The 19,096-nt window shown below is 37.7% G+C and overlaps 2 protein-coding genes across 2 annotated transcripts; both read right to left on the bottom strand.

Moving 5' to 3' along the window:
• Positions 1 to 2,014: 2,014 nt before the first annotated feature.
• Positions 2,015 to 2,989, bottom strand: LOC106000376 (olfactory receptor 52E4-like). The gene has a single exon (XM_013035630.1). It carries the CDS (start codon positions 2,987 to 2,989, stop codon positions 2,015 to 2,017), a length of 975 nt encoding a protein of 324 aa, XP_012891084.1.
• Positions 2,990 to 9,898: 6,909 nt separating this feature from the next.
• LOC106000366 (olfactory receptor 52D1-like) lies at positions 9,899 to 10,849 on the bottom strand. Its single transcript, XM_013035621.1, has one exon. The coding sequence runs from the start codon at positions 10,847 to 10,849 to the stop codon at positions 9,899 to 9,901; it is 951 nt and encodes a 316-aa protein (XP_012891075.1).
• Between the last annotated feature and the right edge of the window lie 8,247 nt (positions 10,850 to 19,096).

The raw sequence follows: 19,096 nt of genomic DNA, 5'->3' as shown, positions 1-19,096 counted from the left end.
GCAAAAAGAAAAAAGCTGGAAGTGGCCCTGTGGCTCAAGTGGTACAGTGCTAGCCTTGAGCTGAAGAGCTGAGGGACAGCACCCAGGCCCAGAGTTCAGTCCCCACAACTGGACCCCCCCCAAAAAAAAGCTGGAGGTAGAGGTGTGACTCAAGTAGAAAAGCATTATCCAGTAACAAAACAGCAAAGTAGGAGCACAATGACCTAAATTTGAGCCCCAATACTGGCACAAACTTAATAAACTAATGAAATAAAAGTAAATATATTGAAAACTATCAACACTTTTTCTTGAAGCTCTTTTTCTTTGTTGAAGTTGTCTTTTGTAAGTTTTTTGAAAGAACATATTCTAAGTTTATCTAAATCAGGTGTAATTGTTTTTTCTTACTAAAAATAGATTCTTTGAGGTTCTAAAAGTTGGAATTTTTTTTAACCTACAGAGAGACCTTCAGTAGTAAATCCTTGATTAATACCAAAGGAAGTCTTAAATAAATCTGTATTCAATGAAATTGAGTTTTCTATTAAACAATCCTCACCCATCATTTCATAGTAATTTGTGGTATGAAATTAACTTTTACAACTATGACACTTAAAAAGTATTCCAAGTTGTCTTGTCTCAGGAGAACCTTCACAGATGCTGGAATTAGTGGAAATAAGCAGAAGTGCTGACTCTAGAAGGTTTTACTAACAGAAGATTAGTTAAAATGCCTATCAGCCTTTGAACCCAAGGAGCCTCTCATTTTCTTCCTTTTTCCTGAATGTTTCTCTGGAAGCTGGAGATGGTATTTCCTCTACCTAATTTTTCTAGGCTCACGAAGAAGCAGCAAGTTCTGTTGCCCAAATGTAAGTCTCTTCATTAGAGATAATTAAATAAATGACTCTCATCCTCCATTCCCCTTTGAACACACAAATAGAGATACATGCCCAGACCCACATTTAACTTAAGCATGCCTGGGTAAACCAAGTAGTAGTATTCTAGCACTCACTGGTGGTGGGCCAGTTATTGTTTGCTCTTATGTTATTCACCATATGAAAACATACCACTTTATCCTGCATGAATGGGTGTTATTGTCCAAAGTGTTTTTACACAATCAAGCCAGAAACAGGACACTGAAATTGAAAAGGAAGATGCTACATGTAGAAAACCTTAAAAGATTCAACAAATGCTCAGCAACTTGTACAGTAACAGAATTAACACAAATCAGCTGCATTTCTCTAACAATGAATTGACCAAACTTTAAGATATCACTTAACAGTTTGAACAATAATAATAAAATATTTAGAAATAAACCAAAGACAAAGGGTTTGAAAAGTGTAAATTGTTGAGAAAAGAAAAAAAACAGAAAGATAAGCCTTGTTTTAAATGCCAAATAATTCATTTTAAGTGTGAATTAGCATGGCATTTCTAGAAGCTTTGATGATATTAAACACACCAATAGAAAGAACAATGTTGAGGTGTGGTGTACCGCACTTATCCCCCCCCCACACACACACTCGCGCGCGCGTGCCTACATGTGAACAATACAAAAGAATGTAATGATTGCGGGAAGATGCATGTCTCACTGGTCAAGAAGAAATACTTCTTACAAGTGTTTTCAGGAAAAAATGCTTATGTTGTGATTCAAAATAGAATTTTAACAAAGTTTACATGTAAAGGGAGAGACATCAAAGTAGGTAAAAGGCTTCTGGATTTTTAAGAAGCATTTCAGCAAGTGTAATTCCCAATTGTCAGAGGATGAAATATTTTTCCAAGAAAATAAACTGATTTACAATTTTTTTTAAAAATTGTACATATTGTATCATAATGTAATTTACTCAATTACACTGTTGATGATGAAAAGCAGATGCTACTTTATTCACAAGGGATAATTGCCTTTCTTTTGGGTTCCTGAAACCAAAGTCTCTCATAAATTTCTTAGTAGCTAACCTACCAATTTGGCCTCTTTCTGCCACTTGCTGATTCCCTTCAAACGTCATTCACTGACTACTCCTTCCTCATACCTGTAACTGCTGAATTATCAAACGATTTTCTGACCGTGAGCAGTGGTGATGGGCTCCTTCCTCAGGCACAGATACTTGGTCACTTTGTCCCGAAACTCCTTCGTTTTCACTCCGTAAATGATAGGATTGAGCATTGGAGGTATAAGGAAATAGAGGTTGCCAAGGATCGTGTGAATATGAGGTGGAATGCCTTTGCCAAAGCGATGGGTAAGAAAGGAGAAAAGCGAAGGTGTGTAAGAGATGAGCATGACACAGATATGTGTGGTGCAGGTGTTCACTGCCTTGTGGTGGGCTTCCTTAGAAGACAGACGCATGATAGCCCGGATGATCAGCACGTATGAGGAGGCAATGGCTGAGATATCTAGCCCAACCACCAACAGAGCTATCACGAGACCATATATACGGTTGAGTGTGGTGTCCACACACACCAGCTTTACCACAGCCATGTGCTCACAGTAGGTGGTAGGGATGACACGGTTGGCATGGAAGGGCATATGCTGAAGGAAGATGGGCATGGGGATAATAAACACAATGGCTCTCACCAAGCTCACAAGGCCGATGATCCCAATGCGACTGTTAGAAAGAATGGTGGCATAATGCAAGGGCTTGCAGATGGCCACATAGCGGTCAAAAGCCATGGTCGTTAGGATTGCAGACTGTAAGGCAGAGATGGAGTGGATGAAGAACAGCTGGACCAGGCAGCCTTCATAGCTGATCTTACTCTGACCAAACCAGAAGATGCACAGCACCTTAGGAATGGTGGTTGTAGACATGCCCAGGTCTGTGAGGGCCAAGAAGCAGAGAAGCAGGAACATGGGCTTATGGAGGGAACGCTCTGTGGAGATGGTGAAGAGGATGGTGCAGTTCCCAAGCACAGTGACAAAATACATGGAGGAGAAGGGGATAGACATCCAGCGGTGTTTGTCTTCCATCCCAGGAATGCCTTGGAGAATGAAGAAAGGAGGGTGGCCGGTGGCATTGCACATCCTCATGGAGGCACACTGGAGATGTACCTGAGGAGAGCCATCATGAAATGACCTGAGTGCTAATGCCAAAAGATAAAAAGAGTTTCAAAATGAAAAACAAACACTAGGATATTAAAATGCACACAAATGGTTCTGCAAGTGGGAGAGTGCACATCACACTGTACAGTGGTATATATAACATTGATTAACATTGATTAACAACGTTCAATAATAGCATCAATGTTGTAGAGAAGATATTTTGTCATGTTTTCATTTAATAAGATGCTAATATATCTACAGCTATATATCTATCTATCTATATATATATATTAGCTACCTATATCTGTATATTTATGTAAACCATGGAACAAGATAATTTGAGGGTCTGGGTGTGGTTGGGAGAGACTGGAGAGAGTGATGAAAGAAAGGGGTGAACTGATCAAAATGCATGGTACTCCCTATGGGACATGTTGAATTGAAACCCTGCATACAACTACTTATGGGTAATTTTTAAAATAAAAACAAAAGCAAAAGAATCCAAATGACCCTCAGTAGATGAATGGATCAATAAAATTTGGTATACACACACACACACACACACACACACACACACACACACACATACATACATACATACAATGGATTTCTATGCTTCCATCAGAAAGAATGACACTGCCCCTTTGTTAGGAAATAGAAAGACTTGGAAAAAAAACATATTAAGTGAAGTAAGCCAGACCCAAAGAAATATAGATCCCATGGTTTCCCTTATTTGCAATAATTAGTATATGTCTAGAATAATCTTATCAGATGAGCAGAAAAGCTCAAAAGCTGTGTACATATGACCATATCAGATGATGCTAAGTAAAATGAACCCCAAGATATGGACACAGAGGTTTTTCCTTAACCTTGTTGGTTTTAACATACTATGTGATTTTTTTTGTTTCTTTTGTGTGTTCTTTCCCCTATGGTATAACCCCTGTTGTCACTGTATTTGATTTTGGTACCCTGCATCCTGTATATACATTTATCTAATTTGGGGAGGGGAAGGGGAAATAACAAAATGCTGAAACAAGGACACAGGATGACCCATTGCAACAATGATACTCACAAGACAATATGTTAGAAACGAACTTTACAACTTCTGGGAGGTGAGTGGGGGAGGTGAGGAGGGAAGGGATAGTAGGAGAAAAACAAAGGAGGGGGCAACAATGTTCAACAAGAAATGTACTCATTACCTTACTCATGTAACTGTAACCACTCTGTATAGCATCTTTACAATGAGATAAAATAAAATTAAAACATTGTAATTCTTCAAATAGATAAAAACAAAGAATGAACAAAAAAATCCTAATTTGTTATTCAGTAAAATATAAGAGTGAAACTGGGCCACGGTGTCTCATGCCTGTAATCCTAGCTACTCAGGAGGCTGAGATCTGAGGATCTCATTCAAAGCCAGCCCGGGCAGGAAAGTCTGTTAAACTCTTATCTCCAATAAACCACCAGAAAACCGGAAATGACACTGTAGCTCAAGTGGTAGAGCGCTAGCCTTGAGCTTTGAGCTGAAGAGCTGAGGGACAGTGCTCAGGCCCATAGTTCACGCCCCATGATTGACCAAAAAAAATGTATTATGAAATATTATGAAATGAACATTTCCACTAAAAACCTTGCACCAAAGTATATAAAACTACAGGCAAAACTACAAAAAAATAGAAATAATTTTCTCTCTGAAGCCCACAGACATGGTATACCAACAGTAGTTTTTCTTTAACAAAAAATTAAAAGCTCAAAATAATTTCTGCCCTCCAAACTTAACAAATAGTTTTAGCAGTTGTGGGACCTGAGTGCACGGAAAGCTTTTTAATAACTTTGCCATAATGATGAAGAACACAGTGAGGCATAGGGTGGTAGATGAGGAGCATTAGATGACTATGGAATGTGAAAAGGAACCCCACCTTCACCTAAAACCCCTTACCTGACTGTGAGGCAGTAAGAGAATAGGAAGCTGTTCGCAGACACCTGTAGCTGTGTTTGGGTGAGAGTATACATGCAGGTGTCTTTTAGCAAACATTCGTGTGGATGGATGTATTCATGGCCCCACATCTCTTCACACCTCACTTTTGGACATCTAAAATTCATGATGTGGCTTTTTAAGTAATGTAAATAAAGGATCCCTAGGGGCTTTAGAATTAGCTGGTTGCTACACTCCCATATACAAAGGCACCATTACTATTAAGCTTAAAAAAAAATAGTCCCTTGTGGTTGCTTGAGCTCTCAGGACATGGGGCTGATTCATCTTAAAGATTCTGGAAATGTTCAGTCTTTGCCCTTTTTGTAGGAACCTGAGGAGCAGACAAAATTAAAGATGATCAATGAATGAACAGATAAATGTGATGGGTGTGTATATACACACACTTGCACATATATGTGTATACATATTTTCAGCCTCAAGAAAGCAGATTCTGACATTTGTCATAGCGCCGATGCATTTATTGAGCATTATGCGAAGTGAAATAAGTCAGACACAGAAAGAAAAGTATTGCATGGCCTTACTTATGTGTGGAGTTGGGGGGAAAATTCACGTTATAGATACATAAAATAAAGTGGTCTTTACTAGCAGGCAGGTTGGACAGAGAAAATGGGGAAATGTAGGTCAAAGGCCATAAAACAGGAAATTTGTAAGGTTAACAAGTCCAAAGATGTAATGTACACGTAAACACTCTACATGGTAACAGCATATTGTATCAAGACTTGTTGAAGGAGTAAATTGTAGCTTCTCTTGATACAGTGGAGAAAAAAATGAATATAAGATAATGAACATTTTTTACTATGCTAACCATTTTAATCTAATAGGTATGTTATAAAAGCATGTTATGCTCCTTAAATGTACACAGTAACAGTTTTTTAAACATAATCTGGAACTAACTGTGGCATGAGCCAGTGAGAACTAGAAGAGACTTTATGCTGGCTGAAATAATCATGTCCATTAAGCCATTAGAAGGGCAACACCTGTTGATGAATACCCTAGCAAAATTCCTGATAGCAGCCCTCCCCCACACCCCCATCAGTCAGTCCCAATCCTTCCTGGCTTTCACTCTATAATGTTTGTCCCAGACCAAGGGTTTCACCCTAGACATCCATCTGCACATCGTCTGCAATCCACATTACCTTTGCCCACACAGCCTCTTTGGCCTCAGCGTCCTTCCTGCTAGGTCTGGTATGGCCATGTGTATTTTTATTAATGCAAAAGAAGCAATTTACTAAAGTTTTTTTTAAGTACCTTGCTGCTAGGTGCTGGTGGCTCACACCTGTAATTCTAGCTACTCAGAAGCCTGAGATCTGAGGATTGTGGTTCAAAGTAGCCCAGGTAGAAAAGTCTGTGAGACTCTTATCTCCAATAAACTACTCAGATAAAGCCAGAAGTGGCACTGTGACTCAAGTGGTAGAATGTTAGTCTTGAGTACAAAGAGGCTTAGGGACAGTGGCCAAGGCCCTGAGTTCAAGCTCCAGGACCAGAGGAGGAGTGGGGAAGCTTGCTTGCTACCAGGAAGCAAAAAATATGTTTTGGGAGGGAAGACAAAGGAGGAGAGGCATAAATGGTGGGAGAAAGAGTGAACAAATGCAGTCATTATATTTAATGTACAGTATATAAAAATTGAACAACGTAACGTGAGGGTAAGGGTGGAAAAGAGAATGAAGGAGAATGATGGGAAGGTGACATTGATCAAAATGCATTGTATTTACAACCTGACTTATGGAATTGTAGCTTCTTTGTACAACTACTTAATAGAATTTTTTAAAAATTAAAAAGGTGGACTGGGAATGTGATTCAGTGGTAAGGTGTTTACCTAGCATGCATGAAGCACTGGGTTTTATTCCTCAGTACCACATACACAGAAAAAGCTGGAAGTGGTGCTGTGGCTCAAGTAGTATAGTGTTAGCCTTGAGCGAAAGAAGCTCAGGGAGCAAAAGAAGCTCAGGTACAGTGTCCAAGCCCTGAGTTCAAGCACTAAGACTGGCAAAAAAAAAAATTTTTTTAAGGTAACTTGCTAGAAATACTGTAAAATTCACACATAGGAAAAACAAAGCAAACACAAAATCACTGAAATAACAGGTCTCACTCCTGTACAATTTATCAAAGGAATCTGTCAGCATATAATAGAAACGTTGAACATCTTTGATCACTATGGCACTATTCATTATAGTCAAGTTATGGAATCAGCCTAGATGCCCACTGAACAATTAACAGATTCAGAAATTATGAAATATTTACACAGTTGAGTATTAACTCAGAATAGCTAAAGCAAAAAAAAAAGCTAGGATTATTATTCAGGTGGTAGAGTACTTTCCTACTAAGACTGAAACCATGAATTTAAATCCCAGTGCCAACAAAAAAAGTATTTAAATAAACAAATGGGTCTCATTGCACATTTTTTCATACGTGTGTATAACATACTTTGATTATAATACCCTCCATTATCTTCCCTAGCCTTCCCAAGAACTGTTCTTTTTCTTTTTCCAAATAGTACTACCCTCTTAATCTCGTGTATTTTTAACATCTTGATCCTGAGTATGTGATATTTCTTTCCTTGCTCTGGCTTATTTGTCTTAACTGATGCTCTCCAGTTCCATCCTTTTGCTTGTGAACACCATGATCTTGTTCTTCCCTGTGGCTGAATACTACATCATGTGTCTGCATACCACATTTTCTTCATCCATTCATCCCCTGATGGCTAGCTAGGCTGAGTAGAGGGATTACTAAGGAAGAATAAGTAGACTAGGAGAGGAAGAATAGTAAGGGAGTAATAGAGGACAGGGGAAGGGATGGATTTGATCAAACCATGATGTATGTACATGTGAAAATGTTACAGTGAAACTCATTAATGTGCACAATTACTAAAACACAAAATATGTGTAATCAGTTACTATGTGTTAATAAATTACTAAAAAAACTAACAAAAATAAAATACTAAGCCAAACGTAAACTCCTCCTCAGTGACTCATATATGTGGCCATTTTTTTCCCTTTTCATTTTCCTTTTAGATATCAATGTATCAAATGTTTTATGTTTTTATACTTTTACTTCATATATATGTATATTTTATATTGCATTTATATTATATGTATGTTATATATTTATAATGTTTGTATACTTATATTCATATATTCTAAAATAATGTAGAGCACATTTCTATGCTTTATATAAATGATAAGTCATGTCATTCTTCTGCATTTTGAGTTTTGTTCAGCATTACATCTCTGAAACATATCTCTGTTCACATACATAGATCTGATTATATATTACTTCTATAAAGAATATTACACATTTTGGTTATTATGTCAGTTATAACTTCTTAAGATTATAAATTCAAACAATATAGACATTGTTTTATTTAATATATTGATAGTCTAAGCTAAAGTTGATAGATCTAAATTTATAATTTTATCATATATTTGTATGGTTTTATATGTCTGTTTTTCTAAATACATATTTCTACTTGTATAAATGTATATTAAAATAATTTTGGTCAATTAATAATAAAGAAAATGATTTCATGATTAGAACGTATGGATCTTTAAAGATAGAGCTAGAAATATCAAGGGTATTATATATCTAGTTATCAATAGATAGATAGAGCCACATTTATCTAGGTACATATGTGTCTATATAGAGATAGATATATATAGAGATATTTTTCTAAGTGGTACTAGAAAGTTTGGATGCAGAGCTTTGTGTTTGCTATACCCTCTAATACTTGAGCAATAGTCCCAATACATCTTGTTGTGTGTGTGGTCCCTGGGCTTGCTTGTTTGATCAGCTGGTTTCAAACCAAGATTCTCCAGAACTCAGCATTTTGAGTACTTAGGAGCACAGGTGTGAGCCACCAGCACCTGACTGACTTTATTTAGACCCAATCTCCTTAGGTAGAATAGGCTCCTCTTGCCTTAGGCTTCTAATGCTGAGTTTACAGACATGTATCACTATCCCTGCCTTCTGTTTTTCTCTATTTAAATGGTGATTGACATAGTAAACTAACCAGAGATTTTTAGATTATCACCAAGAGGCCAAGTTCACTTTTTCTTTCCTTACTACCTGTTTGTCTACCAAATAGCCTTACAAGGAAGGACTTGGATACATTACAACTCCATAAGAACTCCCAGTTTAAGCTTTCAATGGCTGTGAATGTAATAGTTTTCACTTGAAAAGGGATAGTGACATTATTACTAAAAATATGTACAAGAATAAATTTCTTGGAGCCTAGCTGATTATTACAATACCAAAGAAATCTTCTTCAGTGAGGACCAAGAACAAGCTTTGTTTGGAAGTCAGAAGCCACAAACAATGACTTTTGAAGTAACTGCATGAGAAACTTGTTCTGTGATTTTCCCATGCAATTGTCCTTGCAGATATCTCCGAATAGACCACCTAGCGGTCAGCCTCATCTATTTCAAACCTAATCCTACGTCCCAGAGGCCTGCATCTCACTGAGCTGTGGCTGACAGTCAGTGAAGACACTCTTGGTCTAAGAAAATGCTGATATGAATGAGTGAGCAGATGAATGAATGAATGTGTTTATTCTCAATTCCTTAAGGTGAGAAGTTAAGAGTTGTTTTCTTCAGACATATCTCCTACTTTGACCACATGAGATTTCTGTACATGGAAAGAATAAATCTCCGTGGTTCTCACATTGCCACTGGACTTTGTCCTTTCAAGACTTTGCAGGTCCCTTAACGGGCTATATGGTAATATGACAGGAAAGTGGAATTCCGTAGACATAACATGTTTGAGTGCATTGCTCTAAATACTTAAAAATCTCAGATAATACACGATCCTGGCTTTTTGGGATTAGCTCCAGTACAAGGACAAGAGATACAGAAGAAGGTAAAATGTAAATTGTAACTTTTCCCTCTTGTTCTTTGAGTATGTGTGGAGTATGGTTATCTCCTCCTTGTAAGGAAGTCCAATATTCTTAGGCGGATCTGTTTGGTATTGATACCATAGACCATGGGGTTGAGCACAGGAGGTACAAGCAGATAAAGATTCGCAAGTATAATGTGGACCTGAGGAGGTACGTGGTGGCCAAAACGGTGGGTGAAAAAGGAAAAAAAGGCAGGGATATAGAAGACAAGAATCACACAAATGTGGGCTCCACATGTGCTAAATGCTCGGAACTGGGCGTCCTTGGAGGGCAATCGCAACACAGCCTGCAAGATCAGGATATAGGAGGTAGCGATGAGAACCACATCCATGCCGGTGACAGAAAGCGCGACAGTAAGACCGTAAATGGTGTTTGGCTTGATGTTAGCACAGGCCAGTTTAGCTATGCCCATGTGCTCACAGTAGGTATGGGGGATGACTTGATGCCCACAGAAAGGTAGCCGTTCGATGAGAATGACAAAGGGAAAAACAAAGACAAGGCCACGAATCACACATGCCAGGCCAATCTTCCCAATCATGGTGGCATTGAGGATGGATGTGTAATGAAGTGGACGGCAGATAGCCACGTAGCGGTCGAAAGCCATGGCCAGCAGCACAGCTGACTCGGTGGCAAAGACTGCATGAACAAAAAACATCTGGGTGAGGCAGCCATGGTAAGAAATGACATGAGACTTAAGCCAGAATATTGTTAGCATTTTGGGCAGCGTTGTGGAACAGAGTACCAGGTCAGTAATGGAGAGCAGGCACAGGAAGAGGTACATAGGCTCATGCAGAGATCGGTCTGTTACGATGATGTACAGGATGGTGCCATTACCAACCAGAGCAAGGAGGTACATGGAGCAGAAGGGGATGGCGATCCACACGTGCTGGTCTTGCATGCCAGGGATTCCAAGTAAAATGAACGTGGAGGGATGGAAGGCTGTGTGGTTGGGGACAGAGGCAGAGAGCATGCTGAATGTGGAAGAGAGGTCTCTGTCTTACTGAAAGTGGACAGAAAATGAAATCGTGTCACTCAAAAAGCCATTCCTTTCCCCTTAATATCTGTTCAATGTCTTGTCTATCCTCTACACCCGTCAATTCTACTCAAATCCATGTCTTCCTCACTTCTTGTTTAGGTTATTAAAATGTTGTGTAACTAACAGTATTTATCTGCATATGTCTTCTGGTGGAGATTTTTCATTGCTTCCCAAAGAGTCTAACTGTATATCATCAACTGTAATACAGCAGTCTGATTTTTTTTTTAGCATATGCTTTATAGAATAGTTTAAATTTAAGTCCTGTAGTCTATACCACTTTGTATCATGTGTTGGATTCCACAACACTGACCTCTATAGATCCCACATCCACAAACTCCCTCACCCCATCACTGCCAATGACAATAAGAAATACCAACGAAGTTAAAAGGGGGTGGACAGAAGGGTGAAGCCCGATGTTTATCCCTCCAGTTCCTTTTGAACAAAGTTGTTGGAAGCCTTGCATCCCTTTCTGAATAGGTTTTCTGGCTCTATTTTCTTGTCCTGATTTTATCTTCCCCTGTCCCTTTAGTCCAAGCATTTCAGAAGTGACTGCTTCACCTAGGGAACTTCACAAGCACTTGTGACTTCTCTACACATGCCCAATCCTTTTGCAAATGGTTTCCATATTACATTTTCAACAAATGATCTAAATTAAATCTGTTGCCTTACGAATGGAGCCATATCATTCTTTCTGACAGAAGCATAGAATTCCATTGTGTATATATACCACATTTTCCTGATCCTTCGTCAAAGCCCCAGGATGGGCAGAAAGGAAAAAAAAATGCAACATTAAATTCAAGCCCAAGTAACAACACCAAAAACAAAAGGAAATTTTCTCTTGGGAGATTTTCTTATAAATTAGGTGATATCTTACCTTGTGAGGGCATGTTCTTTTCATTGTATTAAATACTCCAAGAGGTCATGTGGAATAGCATGCTTAATATTAATAAATTAATCATATACACCTTAGAAACTAGATTGAAAGGGGGGATCTTGGGAAGGAAGTAGATGAATGAAAATGAGAACAGGGGATAAATAGCCAAAATACTATGTGATAAAGGAAGTGGGAAATGGCTAATGAGTCTGGGGGAGGAAACAGATGGGATAGGCAGAATGATGGAAGGAGTGACTCTGATCAAGAAGGTCTAAACACTGAGATGGATATTGTAATCCCCTTGTGTAAGCTCTTGAAGTTCAGAAAATAGAAGAAGGAGGAGGAGGAGGAAGAGGAGGAGGAGGAGGAGGAGGAGGAGCCTACACAATGCATTTCTTCCTTAGTTTGATCATAAAACATCTCTGCCTTATTCTACTTTTCTGGCTTTAGAGTTTGATACTTTAGAACAGTCAGTCCAGAGCCAGGAAAGTATGTGCTCCAGGAAATTGCCAAAAAGACAAAAAAAGGGGGGGGGGTAACAATGCTCAATACGAAATGTACCCATTATCCTACTCATGTAACTGTAACCCTTCTGTACAGTATCTTTACCATAAAAATATATATATTATAAAAAGACATGGGGCTGGGAAGGTGGCTCAGTGGTACAGTGCTTGCCTTGTATGCATGAGACCCTGGGTTTGATTCCTCAGTACCACATAAGCAGAAAAAGCTGGTAGTGGTGCTGTGGCTAAAGGTGTAGAGTGTTAGCCTTGAGCTGAAGAGCTGAGGGACAGCACCCAGGCCCAGAGTTCTGGCCACACAACTGGCAAAAATAAATAAATAACCAAAAATATGTCATGGGCAGTGACTGGGAGCCTTTCAGGGATGCATTAAATCAGAGATTCCTCAGAATACCTGTGGTTTCCTTACATGGGGAGACCCCAGTATGTATAACCCGAACAATGATTCTTACCTTGTCTCAGTCCAGCTTTAAGAGTCAAAAATTCTCATTATTTAGAATAATCCACATCAAGTTCATCCAGTCATTCTTCCCTGCAAAGAATTTTAGAATGTGGAACTACATACAGGATCAAATACCTCTACGATAATATCAAAGAATGCTATTTTCCTTTAGTCTTGCTTATCTAAGACTGCATTTTAGAAAAGCACTATGGATCTTCCTAATTTGTAAGTGCCACATGTATTTTTTCATTTGCTAACTCAACTTTGTTCTGCCACTGTCGATTATATAGGTAATAATGTTATTCCAAGCTTTCATTTGTATTTTAAAATCATAATAATTGTTTTAATGCAGAGTTTGCTGAAGTAGTGCATAGTCTTAAAAATTCAAAGGTTCAGTTACAATGAAAAATAAATAATTATAAACATATGAATGCCAATATTGGAAATGTATAAATATTTGTTGTTTTATCTTAGTAATACAAACAAATGAAATCAACATGAATAATCTTGTCGTCAAGTTGGGAATGTAAGTTACAAAGTATTTATGGTTCAATAAGTATATGATTCCTAACACCCAAATGTCTTAATCTGAAAACAATCTCAGGATAATTCTCTGTAGTAAGTGGCAACTTGTTTTCTAGAAGCAACCACTATTAACTTCAGATGTGCTATGTTTGGGAATGTTTACCTTTTCATGTAGATAATATCTATAATCACTATTATATATTATATATCACTATATAAGGTCTATAAACATTATTATTTGTCTTCAATGTCTTATGTCTAATTTTACAAACATTTATTATTATATATTCTTTCTCAGGCTGCTCTTTTATTTCATTTTTGTCAAAAATATTTTTACTGACAGTCTACTATTTAGCAGTTATAGAAGAGAAGAACACGTTTGATGACATATTAAGCTTATGAACTAAAAAGAGAACATAATTAATCAAAGGAACTCCAATATAGGTGAAACTGCTGTATGGGTGAATTCTATGAAAAGACACATGAGCCAGTATCTACTCACAGAAGGCCTTGTAGAGGAAATGATATTTAGTCTCCAAATCCAAGTTTTCCTCAAATGCTTCAAACATTTTTTTATACAACTAGCCACCCAGTATTAGCACCCTGCTGAAGTTCTCCTTCCGGGTTATGGTCTGAAAAATGAGAGATCATGACCTAGATTTAGGCTGTCTGAGTTCATAACATGGCTGTATTTCAATTACTCCCCAACTATATTACCTTGAATAATTTTGATATTCCTCTCCATTCAGTTTTCTAACATAAAATTCAGATGATCATACTTTCCAGGATGCATGGTTAATTTAGAAAAGGCACATAAAACATACAATGAATAATATTCCTAAGATTCTGACATCTCTGAATCTAACCATCTACATATACACTTCTAAAAGAAGGAAGAAATTCCATTTAGTAACCCTTAAGTTGAAAGACATATTGGTTTTTATTGAATCTATAATCTGAAGGTGAGAACACTGGGATTTCACCTTTTCTCAAGTACTGTCTTCGAAGATATCCTAGACTGGTCATCAATTAAAAATATGGTGTGTGAGTGTGGGTGTGTACACACACTACAGCTTAGTGACTCTAAAGCCTATGCAGGGATATCTGCGAGAAGGAAGTTAACTTGAAGGTGTTTGTCAGCTGTGATGAGACACTTTGGAGACAAGAAGTCAGCTAACTTCCTATATTTCTGGGAGGTACTGTGCATGCTAGATATTCAGGAACAATGTCACTCCCTAATTAGTATACAGAGCTTCACTCATGCCTGCTTCATTTGACAAATTGGAAAGATGCAACTACTGTGCTTACTCTATTGGCTGTTTGACTATCAGTATCTTCACACCATCATGTTCATACCTTAAATATGTTTGACTATCAATAGCTTCACATCATCATGTTCATACCTTAAATACTATACTATGAAACTTATTTTTAAAACTCTTTTCCTTTATTTGTATTTTGGTTATGTCACTCCATAATAATATATATTAGAGACATTCACAACAAAGTTTACAATATTTATTCAGATTAGGGTAGAAGTAGCGAGAGATAGATAACCCTTGAGAAAGACAATACTGATCAGGATTATACATATAAAATTATTATCATATATGCTAATATTTTAATTTTAATTTTTATTGTTATTATAAAGCTGATGTACAGAGGGGTTGGAGTTACATAAGTCAGGTAATGAGTACGTTTCTTTTTGTATAAAGTCACCCCTTCCCTTGCTCTCGCCCAGTTTTTCCCTACCGTCCCCACCCACAAGTTGTATAGTTCATTTTCAACATAGTGTCTAGTGAGTACCACTGCTGCATTTGTTCACCCTTTGTCCCTCCATTTCTGTTTAGTGTCTAGTGAGTACCACTGCTGCATTTGTTCACCCTTTGTCCCTCCATTTCTGTTTCCCTTTCCCCTCCCAAAGACAAGTAAATGAGCAAACAAGACAAAAGTAAAAGAAAAACAGCAACAAAGAAATAAAAACATTTGTTTTGATTTCCTTCAGTCCATTTCAACACATAGTATTTTATATGATCAGATGAAATAATAATTTTTATTTTTAGTTGTATAATAGGGTATATGGTGGTACTTATACACATGCACATAATATGCTTTGATCATTTTCACCACTAGTATTACTTTTTTACCCACTTCCTTTTATTCTACAATTTTTGAAATCTAAGTACTCTATTTTCCAAAGAAATGCTTACTTATTTATTTTGAGAAAGGCTGCTTCTAGAAATCTATCTGGCTTATCACAAGTCCACAAGGAAAATAACAAGAGACTAAGACCTCAGAGTGCAACAGGGAGGGGTCAGCGATAGACAGAAAAGGTTATACCTGTGATAAATTCTGATATGCATTAAGGCTGACCAAACTCCTGCAAGATCTGAGGAACCCTAGTTTCTCAGCAGAATGAAACAACCCCCACATTATTGATATTTTCAAATACCAATATCTCTTTTAATTTCATCTCTATTTCCCCTACATTTCTTTGTGGCTTTATAGAACTGTCTTCAACCTTATTTTTTTTTTCCATCTTGGCCATTTAACACTCACCCTCGTCTCAGTGGCCAGAAGCAGTTGAGAAGACTTGACCCAGCCAGCACAAGTAGAACAGCTCCTGGATGGAGAAGTGAGCTCCCATTTATCACTACCATGTGACTGAGCTTTTGTCCAGAGAGACAGTGGTTAGCTCAGAGCACCAAGGGTCTCCGCTGCTAAATATAGAGGTCAATCTTTACATATGATCTCTGGGGAAACATGCCATTCCTGCCAGGACCTTCTGTTAAAGGTTGATCATATTCAATACAGGAGAGAGAATCATGAGGGCCCTGATCTAAGAGATTAATAGCAACAAGATTTCTTTTGTTGGGGGGGAGGGCAGGGAGAAACCAAATTTTCTTAGTCTTGTCAGGGAAAGCAATTAAGGAAGAAAGGAAGAGATATATAATAAGATGTACCTTGAATTGAATTTGTACAACTTCCTAAGGTTTCTAATTTAGTACCACACATGTGATATGCATTATTTTACCATAATCCACTAACAAGTTAACATATTGGCAGTTGCTAATCCACAAGTCAGGAGTCTTCAGAAATGGTCCACAGTGAAGATATATATATTAATATATATATATTAATATATATTAACATATATGTTAATAATCATCATAGAGGGTGTCTTTTGAATCTATGAGGTTAAGTAGGCAAAAAGGAATAGATGTGTATGAAGAATATCAGAGATCATTTTATGTTATAAGTGATGAGGAAGAACCAGGGAAAGTCTAAGCACTTTCTAAAGTAAGCAGAGCATATCTTAGAAAGGAGGAGATATACATCAAATAATATAAAATGCTGCCAGCAGATTTCTAAAAGTAAGTGGATGCTGTTTTCATAGGCACATTCTAATTATTACAAATGAAGGAAACCAGGCAGCCTATGTTTCTTTGGGTCTAGCTTCCTTTGCTTAATACTTTTTCCAAGTCTTTCCATATCCTTACAAATGGGGCAATGCCATTCTTTCTGATGGGAGCATAGAATTCCATTATATATAATATATATACATATATATATATCACATTTTCTCATTCTCTTCACCCACTGAGAGGCATCTGGGTTAATTCCATAACTTAGTGATGGTAAACAATGCTGCACTGAACATGGTCATGCTTGTGGCTTCAGTATGGCCTGGTTTGTGGACATTTGGATAAATGCTCAGGAGTGAAATTGCTAGGTCATAGGGGAGCTCTATGTTTAGTCTTTTGAGGAACCTCCACTCTAATTTCCAGAGTGGTTGAACAAGTTTATATTCCCACCAACAATGTAGTAGTGTTCCCTTTTGGTCACATCCCCACCAGCATCAAGTAAACCCAATGGAGAGTAAAAGACAAAAAAATTATACTGGGAAATGATTAAACAGAACTCTAAACATTCACACAGTGAGACCAAAGGAGAATATAAGAGAGGGTCACAAGGGCTCTATAGCTATGTGCATATGATCATAAAAAATGATGCTTATTGAAATGAACTCCAAGAAACAAAAACAAGAAGGGTTTTTAATTATACTGTTTGTAGTCTTTTTTTCTTTTTTTTTTGATTTCTCAGTTTATCTTTTTATTATTGAGTTGTAAGAGTTCTTTACATATTCTAAATAAAGTCCATAATCAAATCTGTAGAATTGTCTTTTCCTTCTTTGATGGTATCATTGGAAGCACAAAGTGGTGACAGTTTTTTCCTTCAGTTTTATTCTATTTTATTTTCTCCTTATCACTCTTGCTTTCAGTGAAAGACAGCACTGGATAATTCTAGGTCACAAGGTTTACAGCTATTTTCTTCTTCTTTTATATTTTTAGCCCCTGTGTTTAAGTTTTTGACTCAATTTCAGTTCATATTTATGTAATTGCAAGATGGGATCTAACTTCATTCTTTGCATGTAGATATCAAATTATTCCTAGCAGTTGCTGAAGGGACTGAGTTGTTTTTGTTTTTGTTTTTGTTTTTTTTGGTCGTGGGGCCTGAATGAACTCTAGTCCTGGGCACTGTCCCTCAGCTCTTCAGCTCAAGGCTAGCACTCTACCACTTAAGCCATAGTGCCACTTCTGGTGTTTTCTGTTTATGTAGTGCTGAGGAAATGAACCCAGGGCCTCATGCATGCAAGGCAAACACTCTACCACTGAACCACCCTTCCAGCCCTAGGGACTGGGTTTTTTTGTGTGTGTGATAAATGGTCTTGGCATTCTGTCAAAAACCAAGTAAGGCCAGGTGCTGTTGGCTCATGCCTGTAATCCTAGCTACTCAGGAGGCTGAGATCTGAGGATCTTGGCGCAAAGCCATCCTTGGTGGGAAAGTCCATGAGACTCTTATCGCCAATAAACCACTCAGAAAACCAAAAGTGGTGCCGTGGCTCAAGTGGTAGAGTGCTCGCTCGCCTTGAGCTGAGGTTCTGAGGGACAGTGCCCAGGCTCAGAGTTCAAGCCTCATGACGGACAAAAAATAAATAAATTAAGTGTGGATACATAGATTATTTTGGCACTCTCAATCTTGTTCCATTTATTTCTGTATCTTTATTATAGTAACACATAATCTTGCTTATTGTCGATTTGTAGTATGTTTGAAATTGGGAAGTGGGAGCTCTTCAACTTTGTTCTTTTCAAGATTATTATTTATTTATTTATTTATTTTTGGTCAGTCGTGGGGCCTGAACTCTGGGCCTGGGCACTGTCCCTCAGCTCTTCAGCTCAAGACTAGTGCTCTGCCACTTGAGCCATAGTGACACTTCTGGCTTTTTCTGCTTACATGGTGCTGAGGAATCGAACCCAGGGCCTCAGGCATGCAAGACAAGCACTCTACCACTGAGCCACCTTCCCAGCCCTCAAGATTATTTTTTATTCTTCTGTGTCATGAGTTTTACAGCAAGCTAGTCAATTTCTACAAAAATAAAAAAGGTAAGTAAAATTTTTTGTGGAAGGTGCACTGGATCAGGAGGTCATTTTGAGTAGTATTACATCATAACAATATTAATTTTTCTAACTCAGGAACATTGTATTCCCTTCCATGCATTTTGATCTTCTTTAATTCCATTCAGTAATACTTCCTTTTTTTCAGTATAGAAACTTGAGCTTCTTTTCTTAAATTTACCTCCAAATACTTTATTCTGTTTACAATAATTCTATTAGAAATGGAATTGTGTTCTTAATTTTACCTATGGATTATTTCTAGTGCATAGAAATACAACTTAGGGCTGGGAAGGTGGCTCAGTGGTAAAACGCTTGCTTTGCATGCTCGAGGCCCTGGGTTCGATTCCTCAGCACCACATAAGC

The sequence above is a fragment of the Dipodomys ordii genome, unplaced genomic scaffold, assembly GCF_000151885.1.
Source record: "Dipodomys ordii isolate 6190 unplaced genomic scaffold, Dord_2.0 Scaffold216, whole genome shotgun sequence".
NCBI classification, from domain to species: domain Eukaryota; kingdom Metazoa; phylum Chordata; class Mammalia; order Rodentia; family Heteromyidae; genus Dipodomys; species Dipodomys ordii.
This window is presented reverse-complemented; position numbering and strand designations above follow the sequence as displayed.